At 37.9% G+C, this 18,307-nt stretch overlaps 1 protein-coding gene across 1 annotated transcript in view; it reads left to right on the top strand.

Annotated features, from left to right (window-relative positions):
* The window catches only part of SMYD3 (SET and MYND domain containing 3), a 711,719-nt gene that overhangs the window by 169,966 nt on the left and 523,446 nt on the right, over positions 1–18,307 (top strand). The window contains exon 2 of the mRNA XM_036829018.1: positions 8,649–8,712. Within this exon, the coding sequence (XP_036684913.1) occupies positions 8,649–8,712 (64 nt within the window). The remainder of the gene's footprint in view (positions 1–8,648; positions 8,713–18,307) is intronic.

The raw sequence follows: 18,307 nt of genomic DNA, 5'->3' as shown, positions 1-18,307 counted from the left end.
AATGTTGACCAGATTTTCTTGTACCTTCTTTGATATTTACCCATGGTACTTTTATTTTTATGTGTATGCTGTGTGATATTTATAATAGCAATACTTAACATATTTAAAGTGGATCTGATTTCAGTTTCGAGCAAAGTCAGGTTTTTTCTTCTTCCTCACTTAAAAAATTTAGATTTCAAGAAGACTTAGGGGAAATCGAATAATATCTCTTAGACTTATCAGAGTTGTATTACTCGACTAGGCTAAAGAGGTTTCCTATTTAGAAACAAAGATGTTGTCACTAGAAAAAATCCCTCTTCAGCAATTCATTTTGGTCACAGCTTTCTTCAGTCTACTTACGTGTGCTCTGCCTAAGAAACACCTTTAAGTCACCAGTTTTCAATTCTTAGCTGTTAGAGTGACCCACAGCACACAATATCCAATTTTGTAGAGAAATATCATATAATGAGGAGAATTTAAATCTGTACTCTTGTAAAAATGTTAATTTTCTCAACTTGTAATAGACATTATTTTACATAAAGCAAACAATATTAGGAGTTGTAATTACCTTTTAATATTACTGAAGATGTAACAGCCTTCTCTGACTTTAATTTCCACAAATGAAACTTTCATAAAACGTTTTTAGCTTCTTGAATCAGACCACTTTGAAGTAATCATTCTGATCAAATTAAAAATAGTAGTAATACAAACTTAGTGAACGTGATTGAGCAGTGAAACACTTATGATGCTAGTCAAATTTTGAAATTAGCCAAGTATTATGGGAACATGTGGATTTCAAAAAAAAATGGTGAATTTTCTGTGTGCTTGCAAGGAGGTGACCAGATTTGTGGCACATGTGGATCTTGCTTTTTTAGCAACCATGGAAGAGGTGTGGGATTTTCAGATATGGCATAGAAATAGGCAAAATTATCTTGAGCACTTTGAAAATATACTTAGCATCCTCAGTTTTAACTCTATGCTTAGACGCTCTATTAGCAGACACTTTATGTAGATTACTCATACAGTCTACCCACACAGTTTTATGAGTAGTCACTTATTCTCACTTTACAGAGGAGGAAATTGAGGCTAAGAGAGGTTACAAGGTTACACTGCTAGTAGGGAGTGGACTTGGTGTCTCAGTCCTTTCAGGCTGCTGTAATAAAATGTCACAGACTGTGTAGCTTATAAACAACCTAAGTTTATTTCTCATACTTCTGGAAGCTGGAAAGCCCAAGATCGAGGAGCTAGCCTGGTCACATTCTGATAAGGGCCCTCTTCCTAGTTCATAGCTGGCACCTCCTCACTTTGTCCTCACGTGGTAGAAGGGGTAAGGGATCTCTGTGGGGTCTCTCTTATAAAAACACTAATCTCATTAATGAAGGTTCAACCGTCAAGACCTGAGCACCCCCCAAAGGTCCCACCTCCTAATATCTTTGGGGGTTAGGATTTCAACTCATGAATTTAGGGCAGGGGGACACAAACATTCAGACTATAGCACTTGGACTACAGATTTTGAACTCTAAACTGCTAAAATATTTTCCCTCCTAGGTATGGTGTCTCCTTTTCCCTTATAACATCCTCTCCAATTCACTCTTTACCTGTCAGAAAGGTGACTTTTCCTTCTTCTGAACTAGGGCCCTGTAGACTGTGCCACTTTTCAAAACACGGTTTGTATTGTAGCTCATCTGCAAGTGATATGTGTTGATCTGTCCTCCTTTACCATGAGCTCCTAGAAACAGTGACTGTAATACCCTCCTCACACTCACCCACCCAGGACCTTACACCTTACACGGTGGCCAGTCACTGAAACACTTGTTGATTTAACTACTGAGTTTGTGTTCATCAGGTAGCATTAGTCTCCACCAGTACAATAGCTTTAAGAGACCAAGGACAGTGAAAAAGGGAAGTCCCCGAGTAAGAGGGTCTGCCTCTCTTGACTAACTGGCTCAAATACTTTGCTGTGCTTTTCTCTAAGTGCTAATGTGGGTTTAAATTACTTGTGCTTCTCCCATGAAGTTATGGTGCCTGTGAGTCGCAGATTCATTTTCCCTGAAATATTATCCATTGCATTTTCTTGTTTTGTACTTTAAATATTAGAAATAGGAAATAAAGTGATAGGAAATATAGAAAAAGGAGTCCAAACCAATTCTTTCTATATTCCTGTGTTATGAATCTATTATATATTATTTTGATCACATCTGCTGCTTTGTATTAAAAACCATTTGATAGTTAGGTGGATGGTGGATATGAATCTCTTTAATTTTTAAACAGGCCTTTGGGCCCAAACCCACACAGTTACCATCTCCAAACAAAAATGGAGGATCCCTTTAATATATTATTATGAATATTTATGCCTAAAGGAGTTCTTTATCATTTTCCAGTGTATTTTATTTGGCCAGAGTACGTGTTGCACTACCCTTGAATACAGTAACATGATTCTATTTGGGATAATCTCATTTTCATAATGTAGAATTTCTTTTACTTCAGAAATTTCCAGGGGGAAATATAGCCAAGTACTTGGTTACATGACATTAACATTTCTAATGAATCAGGATTCTGAGGTTTCAAAGATATTAACAAACATAAAAATTCTGTAAATAAATATTTCTGTGGTATTTTTGTTTTAAAAATTGTATTTAGACTTCTTTCACTTAGGTATTTTAGCTTTCTCCATTTAAAAACAAATGGAGAGTTTTTATTCTTTATTTTTAAGAGCTTGCCCATCATGACATTCAGTATTTCTCATACTCCATAGAGCATCTTGGGTCTTAATTATGTGAAAAAATACTTTCATAGGAATTCTATTCAGGGAATTTTCTTAAAACTCGTATAAAGGCCTGGGGTACTAAATCAGACATCCCCTAAGTCAGCACTCTTTCCTTAGCACCTATAAGTGGTACAGGCTTTACTCAGTGTGCTCTGGTCTTTTTCTCAGCTCAGATTTCTTCCCAAAGAAATCAGCCACAAAATAAATTGCCTCAGTGATCCGCCACAAAGTAAAATTTGGTCCTTGAGATATTCAGGGTGCAAAAGATCACTGGGCAGGGATCTTCACCTTGAATGAGGAGGCTGCAAAGGCACACCCGGGCTCTGGGGTTGCTTCTGATTGTACTGGGCTGTGCTCCATCCAGATGAGTGTGCTTCAGCCAGTGGCAGGGTCGCCTGGCTTCCCTGTGGTGTCTGAGCCTTCGCCTGCATCTGATTGGTCAACAGTGAGCCAGTTTCCTTCCATCGTGAGGATGGCTGTTAAAGGAGAGATTCAACCGCTAGACACACTGGGAGACTTCTAGGAGATCGAGGCATGTTACTAGGAAAGAACCCTGTATGATAAGTATATTATCTATGAATGTGTTGTAGATGCATTTTTTTCCTCTATAGGAAGTTTTAAATGGATTCTGTACATGCCAGGGCTGGGGGAAATTTGGGATAGAATTTGTTCATTTTCTGTATCCTTTCCAGGAAACTTCTTTCTGTCTACCTGGCAACTGGCCATATGATTTTAGGGCAGAGTTTCTAAACAGTAGGATACTTTTGCCCTCTGATAACCAAGAAGGACAGAGAGATGTTCCCTTAAACAGTACTCCAGTTGTTGGGATCTGAGGGAGCCAATTAATCCCCTTTCCTCTTTGATTTCTTAGAGACAGTGGTTTCCCCTTTATCCATATACGATTGACCCTTGAATAACACGGGTTTGAACTGCGTGGGTCCACTATGTTTTAGTTTTCACTATGTTTTAGTGAAAAAAACGCAGAGTTTTTTTCACTAAATACACACTACAGTACAACACCATCCGAGTTTGGTTGAATCTGTGGATGCAGACCCTCAGGTATGTAGGGCCAAACTGTAAAGTTATACATAGATTTTCAACTGCACAGAGGGTTGGCACCCCTAAGCCCCATGTTGTTCAAGGGTCAACTGTATGACTTTTTAATTTGTATACCAGCAGAACAATTAATTTAGCTTTATTTTAATTTCCTTTCCACACTTCAGTTGCCTAGGCTATTGGAGAAACTAATTATGACCCAACTTTTACTTGGAAGAGAGGACTTAACTTATGCTCCGTGAATCACTATATCTGGAGCGCTGAGCAAGCTGAGAATTTTCTCTGATTTGACATTGTGTTCAGTAACATATCCGAGTTTATATGAACAAGTGATAAGGGAACCCTTTTTGCTTTTTTGGGATGGGGGCCTAAAACTTCCATTTATTTTAGTATACAATAATTTTAATATCTTCTTTAATTTAGAGGTAGACTGCTACTATTTGTGTCTTAAGTGGAGGGGAAAAAAGAGGTAAAAATCACCTTTCTGTTACTGATACATTCCTAACCTGTTTCTTTAGATTCCTTTTTATTCAGAAATTCCAGTTCTGGATGGACTCTTGAAATAATCGCTTTGCAAACAGGATGTTTGTGGAGTCTGTGAAAATTGTATATTGCTCACTTCTCTACTCCTGTGAGATTATCATGTTTGACCTTATAATATGCACAAATTTTGTTATCTTCAAATTTTGTTTATATTTTTTTGTTACACAGGAGAAGCAGAACCAAATAATTTTGGAATTAGAAGGAAACTTATTTAATTCATGCTCCTTTGCAGTGCTGGAATTTCCTTTACATATGTCTGTAAATGTACCTATCCGATTCTCCTTGAACATGTCAAATGACCTGGAACTCCACCTTCTCAGGGCATTTCTTTTGATTTTTGAACAGTTGCTGTTGCCACAACGATCTTTACCTTTAGACAGAATCTGTCCCTCTCTAACTTCCATTCATTATTTCTTGTTTTAGCCTCTGGAGCTACCACCTAGAATAAGTGATCCTTTTTATTTAGGGCTTCTAATTAATTCTGTTTTTTATTTGACATGTACATTTCTGATTTTTTAAAGAAAAACGTGAGTTTGTCTTTCAGTTGGAAATGATGTATTGATTTTTTTTTTAAGAGAAGAAGAATGTTTTCATGAACTGTCTGGTGGCTATGTTTCTAATACTTATTTTCCTCTCCCACTGCTGCCCAAGTTTTTCTCTGCAGGGAAACCTTACCAGGAGGCTATTATCTGACCTTACTCAACAGAGAAAGCAGTAACTCTTCAAAGCCTCAGTGGTTCCTCTAATCAGACACACTACTTTTTCTCTTGGATTGAGTGATCTTTTTTTTTGAAACTTGAAACTTACATTTATTTGTTTGGTTATTGATATGTAAAAGTAACCCCAAACATTTAAATAACTCATGTTAAGGAATTTTTTCCACACATCAAATGGCAGCTGAATTATCCCAGTACTTTGAATCATCTTGCTGTTTATTTTGCTGAAATTCTGTGTTAAAATTCATTAAAGCCTGTGGTTGAGAGCTATGGGAGGGAGAAGACGAAGTTTTAGATTTGCTACCGGTTCATCACTGATTTTCCTGGGTATTTGATTCTGCTTATTATTTTTAAAAATCGAGATGAAACACTTTGTATAGTTGGGGATCTTTATTTGCAAGCAACAGAAATAGCCTCTGAATAACTTAGACAAGAAAAAAGGAAATGAGGGGAAATCTGAGGAGCCAGGTCTAAGGCAAGCAGGATTCAGGGGAGCCCCAGGGACCTCATCCTCAGGAGTGTTCCTGCAGAAAGCATACTATCCCAATCTTGGCTGCAGTTCTCAGTTTGGCTTGACAGGCTTTCTGCTAGGGATCTTTTGGCAGTTTGGGGCTTCTTCTGTTTTCAGGTCTATTGGAAGTTGCCTTCTTTGTTTTCTCCCACAAATATACTGATTTAATTCAAGTCTTGAAGCTAGTAGTGTGTGTGTGTGTGTGTTTGTTTTCTTTTTCCTGCTAATATTTTTGGGTTTGTTGTAGATATTTTCCAGGGTGGGGAGTGATGGTTAGGTTTTCCTATTTCCTACTTGCTCTGTCATTTTTTTATGGGGAAAATTAAGGAGATTAAAAAATTATACCACTGCGGTCAACATAAACATTTAAAGCTATAAATGTTCCTTTAAGTATTACTTTAGCTTTATCTCACGTTTTGATTTTTTTTCATTATTTAATCTAATATATTTTCTAATTTTCATGACAATTCTTTTTTTTTTTTAAATTAATTAATTAATTAATTTATGGTTGTGTTGGGTCTTCGTTTCTGTGTGAGGGCTTTCTGTAGTTGCGGCAAGCGGGGGCCACTCTTCATCGCGGTGCGGGGGCCTCTCACTATCGCAGCCTCTGTTGTTGCGGAGCACAGACTCCAGACGCGCAGGCTCAGTAATTGCGGCTCATGGGCCCAGTTGCTCCGCGGCATGTGGGATCTTCCCAGACCAGGGCTCGAACCCGTGTCCCCTGCATTGGCAGGCAGATTCTCAACCACTGCGCCACCAGGGAAGCCCCGTGACAATTCTTTGATCCTTGAATTATATAAGCTTTTAAATTTCTATAAATATGAGATTTTACTGGGTTTATTTTTTTTACTGATTTCTAATCTAATTCCTTTATGGTTGGAGAAAATTATCTGTATAATACTGATTCTTTGGGATTTTTAGATTTGCTCTGTGGCCTAATATGTGGGCATATTTTGTAAATGGCCAGTGGGTGAATACACATTAATATAAAAGGTGCAAGGGTCTGTGTATTGCATGAGATCAAGTAAATTATAGAGCTCCTTATTCTTTATCTGCTTGATCTATGAATTCCTGAAAAAGACTTGATAACTAATACTTGTATGGTACTTAATATATTCCAGGCACTATTTTAAAGGCCTTACTTGTATTAATTTATTGTGTATTGATCATTTTTTTTTTAGGTGTTACTTTTACTTTATGTATTTTTAGACTGCATACATTTGTTACTAGGTGCCTAATACCTGGTGATTGGAGCCTTTTATCTTTGTGTATTGACCTTATTCATCTCTAGTAATATTTTTAACCTTAATGTCTCTTTTTCTGATATTGATATAGTTACACAGGCGATTTTCTATTAGTATTTAATTAATTTTAATATTAATGTTAATATTGCCTAGCATATCCTTCGCATTCCACTTTTGTATGTCCTTTTATTTGAAGTGTGTCTCATAAATAGTCTATGACGGGACTTCCTGGTGGCACAGTGGTTAGGAATCCGCCTGCCAATGCAAGGGACACCGGTTCGTTCCCTGGTCCGGGAGGATCCCACATGCCATGGAGCAACTAAGCCTGTGAGCCACAACTACTGAAGCCCACGCACCTAGAGCCCGTGCTGCGCAGCAAGAGAAGCCACCACAGTGAGAAGCCTGTGCACCGCAATGAAGAGTAGCCCCCGCTCGCCGCAACTAGAGAAAGCCCGCGTGCAGCAACAAAGACCCAGCACAGCCAAAAATAAAAAAAGTTTTTAAATTAAAAAAAAAAATAAATTAATTAAAAAAAATAGTCTATGGGTGGATTTTGTTTTTATCCAGTTTTGTCTAAGAATTGTAGCATAATGTGATGGTTAAAAGCAAGAACTTTAGGACCAGGTTGCTTGGGTTTGGGTTGTTGGCTGGGATGTTGATATCTGACACCTATAATTCTACACTTGGGGGTAGGAGGTGTTTTGACTTTGCTTTATTTAGACTTTTAACCTCTCCCCATGTTATATGCTCCATATCTCACTCCTGCTCTCCTGTGGGTGAGGTACCTGGTATATTCAAGTTCTGATTCTCTGTAGGGTTCAGTTGTTACCCTTTCAATGTCACCTGCCACTTGAACTTTATGGTGTGTTTCCTTAGTCATCTGCTTCTTATCTCTTGAAAATGTATTGAAGTATCTCTAAAATGGGCATAATAAAACTGCTTAGTTACAGGACTATCTGAAGTTAAGTGTGAGTCAATAGATGTAAAGAACTTTGAACAGTACCTGGCACATCAGAAGTGCTTAGAAAGATTTGTTCCTGTTTTGTCACTGATGTTAATATTATAGTTTGACTTTTAATGCTCTTGGCTGCCTTGAAAGTATCTACAGTCCTGTCTGATATTTGTTACTATGAATTTCATCATCAGATTTATTGTTTTTATTTTATAATCCAAGTTTTTCTTTGTTTTGGCTTTTTTCTTCCTCAGGCGATTTGGGGAGGACATAACTTTGGTGCATCTCAATTTAGCAAGTTGAAAGTAGTAATTGAATTTAATGGAAATTGAAAATCATTTCCCAGAAGGAGTATATTATAATTAAACTATATGATAAATTTAAACTTGTAAAAATTTTTCTATTTGAATGGTGTAGGATACTTTCAGTTAGTAGATAGACTAGAGTCTTAATTCATATGGAGACATTAAAAACTCTATGAAAAAAAGAACTCTATGAAGTGAAGTTTTTTGCCTAAGTGGGAACCTCTGTGTTTTCATTAAATTTATGTTAAAAAGAACATTAGTGGTGGTGACTGTTACGCAAAATGTGAATGTACTTAAGGCCACTGAAACTATACACTTAAAAATGGTTAAAGTGGTAAATTGTATGTTTATATATATCTTACCACAATTTAAAAAAAAGAACACTAGTTATTATGTATGTGTCTCACACTGAAGGTGAAAGAAGATGTTTCATCACTGTGAAAATCTAAATCTCATGGAACGTACAGATAGAGTGAGCAGAACATATTGGTGTCAATGCCTTGACTTATGTTTTCTCTTCTTCAGCCATATATGATTCTCATTCATTTCCTAATGTGAACTTTATTTTTTAACAGGAAGGAAAAGCTGATGCGATGCTCTCAATGCAGAGTTGCCAAATACTGTAGTGCTAAGTGTCAGGTAAGAGGGTTCTGCTGTATGTAAGTTCTCTACTCTGAAATTTGTTCTCCGTTATGCCTGTTGAACTATTTCTGTTTCTTCATAATCTTTTATTTATTTTAACTTGTTATTGTCCTTCAACTTAAAAATCATATATGTGTATGGTAAAAGTTATATATACATAATATATACATAAACTCTATCCATATAGTGTGTGTGTGTGTGTGTGTGTATATATATATATATATATATATCACTGAAGAAAAGTTAAATGTTTACTCCTCTCCATCTTCTTGTCCTCTTGACTTCAGTCCCATTTCCCAGAGCTAACCACTGTTAAGTTTCTTATGCATCTCTGCAGCATTTTTTTGGTGCAAACACATTCATGTATCTTTATCTTTTGTTTTTAAAAACAGATACAGGTTGTTCTGGCACAAATTCTTTTATACCTTGATTTTCTTTTTCATTTAATAATCTATCTAGAAGAACTCTTTTTGTATCCTCGTGTTCATTCTATCATACGAATGCACCACAATCATAATTTCCCCACTAATGAATGCATAATTTTTTCCCAATATTTGGTATTGCCAGTACTGCACCAGGCATCCTTTCGTGCACATTTTTGCACACTTGTGCAAATTGATTGTAGGATAAATTCTTCCCCGTTGTATTGATTAGTAAAAGGATATATGCATTTTGAATTTTTAAAGAGAATGCTCAATTGGCTTCCAAGAGTTTGAGTTAATTAGCAACAACTGACAGTCTATGAGAGTACTGCTGTTAACATCTTTGAAATTCTTTAAAGGATGTATAATTAACATTCAACATGACCTTTTCTTGTAACCTTATGGTTAATCATTTAATAAGAAATTTAATTATGCTCTAATGAATTAGGTCATAATAAAAAGTCTAATTGGAGGGTTTTTGTCTGTGTCACTTGCCACCCATGTTTCAGGGAACTTCAAGTTAAGAAGACTACATATAGAACCAAATGAATTATATTATTTGATACAGATTTTCTAGTTGAGCTTCCTTTCTGTTCTCAATGAACTAAACATTTACTTTTATTTCCCTTGTTTATGACTGTTTTCCCCAGGGCTACTTCCGCCTTTTGTAGTACACTCAAGAAAAAAAAAACCAAAACCATTATCTGATTAGAATGAGTAGAGGGAGTCTGGTGGGTAGGTATGTCATTTTGATTCATTATAGTGCATGTATTTTTACCACATATATTAGCTGTTTACTGTGGCATCAATAACAATGTCATCGTCAGATATACTGTAGAAGGTAATGGGAAAATAGCTAGTCAGATGAAAGATCGTATATAACACAGCTAGTGGGCCTGCTTGTATGTGTGCGGGGGATAGGGTGTGTGTGTAGAGATGGGATGGGAGTCAAAGAATGGCCAGAACATATGCATTTAAACTGCTCTGTTAAGCTCACCCTTAAGGTACAGCATTAAACATTATTGTAATTATTGTGAATACCTACAAAGCAGCACAAAATTAAACTGACAGACTGAACTATGAACAGTAATGAACAAAAGCACTTGGAATGGAAATTGATATAGAAGATTGCGAATTCATAGCTTACAAATCCAAATACGTTTTACCCTAGGGGGACCTACTTTTGTCAGTAGCTTAGCGTTTGATGTGTGGGACCATAGCATCGAGAGCTGTCCACAGAAGCTGAGGTGTTATAGGGTATAATTCCCCTGTGCTCATAAGGAAGTGTCAGGTGCATCCAGTTTTCACACTTCATTTTTAAACGTAAGTGATACAAGGATGACATTTGCATTATAAAAATTAGGCACAATATAGAGTAATACAGAGTAAAAAGTAAAAGTCTTCTCCAGCATTCTTCCCCATTCCTACTTCTCTTTCCAGAGGTAGTCTCTCTGTGTTTGTTTTGTGAGTGGAGGATACACACCAAACTGTTAGTCTATGCGTCATACATAGTATACACATACATGTATATATTTACTGCTATGTACAGAACTGTTTGTGTTCCTCTGTATATACCTTGTTATGAGGTGTCATATAATGTAATAGAGGGGTTATATATTGGATCCAGTCTTCTTTCTTTTTTAAAAATATTTTTATTTATTTATTTATTTATTTATTATTTTTGGCTGTGTTGGGTCTTCGTTTCTGTGCGAGGGCTTTCTCTAGTTGCGGCAAGCGGGGGCCACTCTTCATCGCGGTGCGCGGGCCTCTCACTGTCGCGGCCTCTCTTGTTGCGGAGCACGGGCTCCAGACGCGCAGGCTCAGTAGTTGTGGCTCACGGGCCTAGTTGCTCCGCGGCATGTGGGATCTTCCCAGACCAGGGCTTGAACCCGTGTCCCCTGCATTGGCAGTCAGACTCTCAACCACTGCGCCACCAGGGGAGCCCCCAGTCTTATTTCTATATTGGCATAATCAGCATATCACAGATGATTATGACATCAAAGAGGAGGAACAGGCTAAGTTTTCTTATGAAAAAACATTCTCAAAATTTGTAATATAGATAACAAGTAAGCCACTTTTAACCAAATTCACCAATTACTATTTCATCTCTGCTGGATGTACTTTGATTCATAATATGTACATTTCTAATTGAATTAATTGCAGAGCAAAATAAGCAGCTGGGTACCACATCCAAAGGCAGTTTACATACTTTTAAAAAGTACTGTATTAGCAGAAAGAGGCTCTATTTTATGTTGATAATTATAGGCCTCTTTAAAAATGTGAATCATATTTTTGAGTTTGCATTTTATGTTTAGTTGTAGAATGATTTGATTCATTTTTGATGAATTCCACATTAGTAAGCACTTAACAGCGTGATTTAATAAGTTGGTTTCTGTAGTATCATAGCCAAAGTGATGATAATGAAGAAAGCCAAGCTCTTGGTTTTTATAAATAGCTCTGTGCCAGGCTTCAGGCTGGTAGAACATGTACTGGGTGCTCTGTAGAGAAGTTGGCTTTGTATCTAACTGTAAACAAAAAGGGAATATTGTATAAAGGTTAAAATTATTTGATCATATTTAACTTTTTGACTTCTGCTAATGTCTGCAGGCCTGAGCTTTTCTTTTCTCACTTTACATTTGCCTGCAGAGTGATCCCATCTACTCCCATGGCTTCAATTGACATCTGTGTATTAATTATTCTCAGTTCTCCATCTCCAGCCTCCTCCTTTCTCCTGAGCACCAGACCCATATCTTTACGGGGCACCTCTATTTGGGTGTTGCACAGGTATCTGAAATGCCATATATTTATACCTGAGTGCATTTTCTTACCCCAGACCTGCTTTCCTTCGCATTTTTCAACCTCAGTGAATGATCTCACCAGCCACTCAGCAGTCCTAGTTGCCAGGGTGTCATCATCTCTGATTTACGTTCTTTCTTGGCTCTGCATCCCCTTAATCACCACGTCCTGCTGATTCTACCACCCGAAGATCTGAATTGGTTCACTTCTCTCTAGCTTCTCTACCACTGCTCTTGTGCGTGTTACCATGATCTCTTTCCTAGGTTAGCTGCAGTCTTTAAACTCTTACAAGCTTCTATTCTCTTTTCGACACAGGAACCAGAGTGATTATTTTATTCTAGAATGTAAGCATGATCTGTCACTCACCAGCTTGAAACCCTGGCCCTCTCTTTCCTCAGGGTGAAATTCAAACTCGAAGACTTTGCCACGTTTTTACTTCTGGGCCTTTGGCTGTGTAAGTCCCTGGGTCTGGAGCAGACCTCTCCCCCTAGCTACTGAGCTCCTATTTATCCTTTAGAACTCAGATTAAATGTCACTCCCTTTTTCCTAACCCCCTGAGACTAGTTTGTATCCCTTCTTTATCATACAGAAATTTAATTGTGTTAATTTTGGGGTTAATTGCCTGTTTCTGTAGCTAGATGTCAGGCTCCTTGAGGGTATGCTCTGTGCATGGATCACTGCTGCAGATGCAGCATAATTTGTTGAGTGAATGAATGAATGAATACATTCATCAGTGATAATCGTTGAATTCGGTTTTTAAAATTACATCATCTCTAAATAACCTGTCCGTAGTAATATTTCTTTTTTAGATGGAAATATAAATGGGATTATAACGTTGTATTAGTTTTAGGTGTACAACATAATGATTTGATAGGTGTACATATGGCAAAATGATCACGACAGTAAGTTTAGTTAACATCCATTGCCACACGTAATTATAATATTTTTTCTTGTGATGAGAACATTTAAGATCTACTCTCTTAGCGACTTTCAAATATACAATACAGTATTGTTAACTATAGTCACCAACCTGTACCTTACATCCCCAGGAATTTTTTGTCTGTTTGTTTTTTGTTTTGACCACGCTGCATGGCATGTAGGATCTTAGTTCCCCAACCAGGAATTGAACTTGCGCCCCCTGCATTGGAAGCATGGAGTCTTAACCCCTGCACCACCAAGGAAGCCCTCCCCAGGAATTATTTAATTCTTATAAACCATTTGATCATCTTCACCCATTTCTCCCCTCCCCCACTCCCCCCCGTCTCCTGCCTCTGGCAAACACCTGTCCTCTGTATCTATAATTTTTAAATTTATTTTATTTTTATTTATTTTATTAATTTATTTGGTTGCGCCAGGTCTTAGTTGTGGCAGGTGGACTCCTTAGTTGCGGCTCACGGGCTACTCAGTTGTGGCATGCGAACTCTTAGTTTGCGGCATGCATGTGGGATCTAGTTCCCTGACCAGGGATCGAACCAAGGCCCATGCATTGGGAGCGCAGATTCTTAACTACTGCACCACCAGGAAAGTCCCAATATAATTGTTTTTTTTTTTAGATTCCACATACAAGTGAGACATAATAATATGTCTTTTTTTTTTTTTTATTCAACAATTGTTTATTTAGAGCCATCAAGCTGGGTCTGCTGCATTTCTAGATTGTGACACTTTCTTAATCCTCTTCTCTTACTCAAAAATTATGGAGCCAGTGATTATTACTGGCACTCAGGAGTGCATCCATGGGAAAAAAAAAGAGACAAATATCCTTGCCTGTGTATAATATAAATTCTAATAGGGAGAGATAATTAAAAAAAATTTTTTTTATTCTGGTAAAAGTCACATAATATAAAACATACTATTTTAACCATATTTAACTGTACAGTTCAGTGGCACTAAGTACATTCACGTTGTTGTGCAACTCTCACCATCATCCATCTCCCGAATTTTTCACCTTCCTAAACTGAAACGCTGTCCCCTTTAACACTAACTCCCCATTCCCCCTTCCCCACCCCCACCCCCTGGCCCCTGGCATCTACCGATGTTCTTTCTGACTCTATGAATTTGACTGTTCTAGGTACCTCGTACAAGTGGAATCAAACAGTATTTGTCTGCACCTAATGTATATTGGAATGCATTTTTAAGGTTTTAATATGTCTTAATTCATCAGTGTAGGCATTATCTATTAACTTCCTGCTCTGATAGACAACAGAATTTAGCTCACCTGTGTCAGCATCTACTTCCTCTCTGTCTTTTTATATAGCTATATCAGGATCCTCCATTCATCCAAAGTCTATCCAATAGATATTTATTGAGTACCTGCTAGCTAGTCACTGTTCTGAGTTGGGATTGGGGTGGTGGGCAGTTAGCAATGAACAAGTAAACAAGGTCCTGGCTTTCGTAAAGTTTATAGGAGTGAGGAGACAGTAACAAATGCCATGATTATATGAGTGAGTGTGATTTGGATGAGCGTGAGCTTGCCATTGCACAGATGGTTACAGAAGGGCTTCCTGTATAGGTGACATTTGGCTGGAGTCTAAAAGTACCCAGCCACGGAAAGATCTCGGAACAGTTTTTTTTTTTTTTTTTTTTTTTTTAATGTAAAAGGAACAGCGAATGTAAAGGCACTGAAGAGGAAAAAAGCTTGTCATGTTAGAGGAATGAAGAGGAGTTTGAGGTAAACAGATTCACAAATTCACATGAAAAAAATCTTTTACCAGAGTGTGTATCCTTATTATTTTACCAAATATCACCACAAACAAAAAATGACTGAATGACTTACAATTAAATAATGCTAAAATAACTTTCTTGCCCTGCTTTTTACAGAGTATTGTGAAATTATGTGTTCTGCATGTTTTTGAGTTATAGTTGCTTCTGGTTAGCTGGAAAATAGAGACATTTAGTGGTCAAAACTGAGACTTTGTCAAAAACATTTTTTCTAGTTCATTACACACCTGGTTCTCAGAATTTAAAAAAACTAATTATTAATAAATTTAAATTGTACTTCTTTGGGGGAAAAAAGGAGTTGGATAATGGTAAATACATGTCATTTGTTCAAACCCATAGAATGTTTGACACCAAGAGTGAACCCTCGTGGACACTATGGACTTGGGTGATAATGATGTGTCCACCTAAGTCCATCAGTTGTAACATACGCACCACTGTGATGGGGATGTTGATAACAGAGGAGGCTGTACATGAGTGGGGGGCAGAGGGTATATGGGAACTTTGTGTACTTTTCTCTCAGTGCTGTGAACTTAAAACTGCTCTAAAAATTAATGTCTTAAAAAAATAAATCATAGGGAAAAAAAGCAGTTGGAGGTGAGGCCAATGAGTTAAGACTGAAGGACTTGATAATGGATTCATCCTCCATTAATTTACTCAGCAAATATTAGTGCTGATGCCAGGACTTTCTTGGCTCTGGGTACAATATTATTGAACAAGACACAGAAAACCCTTGCCTTTATGGAGCTTTCACTTTCCTTGTGAGACAGATATATAATATTGTCTTATTTTTATGCCTAAAATAAAGGGAGTAAGAGAAAATGATAGGGATTGGGAGGCTATTTTTACATATGTATGTGGGTGTGTATACATATACACACATATGTACATATACATATCTATATTTAACTTCTTTCTATATATCTAATATATAGATATTGAGAAAGAGATATATCTATATCCATATCCATATCTATATCTATGTCTATAGTGAGATAACTATTTCTATATCTGTCTATCTGTCTACCTAAGACCTCTCAGGAGGTGGCATTTGAGTGGAGATCTGAAAGAAATAAGACATGTGAAGATTGGAGAAGGGAGTTTCAGGTTTGATGTACATCGCACGTAAAAGCAGGAATGAATATGGTGTGTTCACTGAAGGACAACAAGGCCAGTATGGTGGACCAGAGTAAGCAACAAAGAGAGTTGTAGGAGATAGATTAGAGAGACAGGAGGGGCCAGGTTATGAGACCATCGTGTACTATGGCTGAAAATAAACATTTTGTTCCATGTGTGATGGGCTGCTACTGTAGGGTTCCGGGAAGGGGAGCGGGGATCAGTATTATGGTCTGAGATTTTTAAAGGCATTTACCTGACTGCTGTGGGGATAGGTTATAGGAGGGCAAGGATAAAGGCTGAGAAACCAGTTAGGAGGTTATTACACTAGTCTGGTTGCCATATAATGGTGGCTAGGACTAGAGTAGCAACAGCAAAAAGAATTGGTTAGATTTGGGGTATCTTTTGAAGGAAGACCTGATTGAATTTGCTCATGGTTGCATTCATTCATTCAAGTTGAGAACTCAGCATATGCAGGTACTGATCTAGTCAAGAGCTCTGATGGCTTGGATTAGAGTGGTAGCAGTAGAGGTGGTAATAAATTAATTGGATTTGAGATGTATTTTGCAGATGTAACTGAAAGTTTGCTAATAGATTAGATGTAAGAGGTGAGACAAAAAGAACAGTCAGAGATAGAACTTTTTTTAAAAAATGGAGTTCCGTTTAATATTTATTTATTTATTTATTTATTTAGGCTGCGCCGGGTCTTGGTTGTGGCATGTGGGCTCTTTGTTTTAGTTTTGGCATGCAGACTTAGTTGCGGCATGCGGACTCTTAGTCGCAGCATGCATGCAGGATCTAGTTCCCTGACCAGGGATCGAACCCGGGCCCCCCACATTGGGAGCGCGGAGTCTTACCCACTGGACTACCAGGGAAGTCCCAGAGATAGAACTTTTAAGTTTCTTCCCTCAGCAACTTTGGGTGAATGGTGGTGCTATTTAGTGACTTAAAGAAATCTTATTGAAGAGTAGGTTCTGAGAAGAGAATTCTAATTTACAAATATTTAGTTTGTGCCTATTAAACATACATGGAGATGTTGAATAGGCAACTGGATATACTTGCTCCGAATGGGGGCTGGGACTGCATGAAAAAATGTAAGGAGAATGAATATGGGGATGGAGAGGGAAAGAGAAGAATCAAGAATGACTCCCTGGGCACTTTCCTGGCTGTCCAGTGGTTAAGACTCTGCGCTTCCAACGCAAGGGGCACGTGTTTGATCCCTGGTTGGGGAGCTAAGATCCCACAAGCTGCGCAGCATGGCCGAAAAAAGAAAAAAAGAAAAGAATGACTCCTTGGTTTTTGGCTTTAGCAATTGGGTAGATGATGATTCCATTTACTGACATGGGGAAGACAAGACCCCCATGTAATAGCATAATAGACCCAGTTTTAGGTGGGAAAAATCTGCTTTGGCTGTGTTAGATTTGCAATAACTGTTATATGTCTATTAGGTTCAATTTCTTTTTCTCATGTCTGTAACTTTAAATAATACGTGCAAGCCTCCATCTGTGTTTATCAATTGTAGATCGTATCTTTTGATTTCCTACTTCTAAGGTGAAGATATTAGTATTCCCACTCTTTCCTCTCTTATCACTCTATTTTCCATAATTTGCCAGCTGTACCTTTACATTTATATTGTCAAGGTTAATGATATTTACATGCTGTTCTAGAACACAAAATTAAGTCCTGCATAATGATTTTAAAAATTCAAAATCAGTAAAAAGTCATGTGATTTTTAAAATATCACTTTCTAGATTCAGATTCAATGCAGTCCCATTCAGAGTCCCACCGATTGATAAGCTGACTGAAATTTATGTGGAAATGCAAAAGACTTAAACTGAGTCCCTTATGTAAAAGAAGAGCAAAGTTGGAGGACTTAGACCACTTGATTTAAACACTTACTCTAAAGCTACAGTAATGAAGCCAGTGGTGTTAGGATAGACGTATAGAGCAATGAATAGAATAGAGCAACGGTCCCCAACCTTTTTTGGCACCAGGGACTGGTTTCGTGGAAGACAGTTTTTCCATGGATGGGGTTGGGGGATGGTTCAGGCGGTAATGTGAGCGATGGGGAGCGGCAGATGAAGCTTCGCTCGCTTGCCCGCCGCTCACCTCCTGCTGTGCGTCTCGGTTCTTAACAGGCTGTGGACCGGTACCGGTCCGCGGCCCAGGGGTTGGGGACCCCTGGAATAGAGAGTCTAGAAATTAGCCCCATTCTGTGTTCTTTTATGTGATAGTTAGCTATGGCCACAAGAGATGACTCAGAGAGACTCAGGAAAAAGTTTATTATACTCATAGATCCTAGAAACAGGAAGGATGGATTGCCACACAGCATCATGTGCGGGAAACCTCAGGGTGGTCTGAAGGCAGAAAGGAGGAGAAAGGGGAAAACTGAGGCTAGAGCCTTTATTAAGGTTTCCGCAGGATTACTCAGCCATAAAAAGGAACGAAATTGGGTCATTTGTAGAGACGTGGATGGACCTTGACACCGTCATACAGAGTGAAGTAAGTCAGAAAGAGAAAAACCAACATCGTATATTAACACA

Source organism: Balaenoptera musculus, chromosome 1 (genome assembly GCF_009873245.2).
Source record: "Balaenoptera musculus isolate JJ_BM4_2016_0621 chromosome 1, mBalMus1.pri.v3, whole genome shotgun sequence".
Taxonomy (NCBI): Eukaryota; Metazoa; Chordata; class Mammalia; order Artiodactyla; family Balaenopteridae; genus Balaenoptera; species Balaenoptera musculus.
This window is presented reverse-complemented; position numbering and strand designations above follow the sequence as displayed.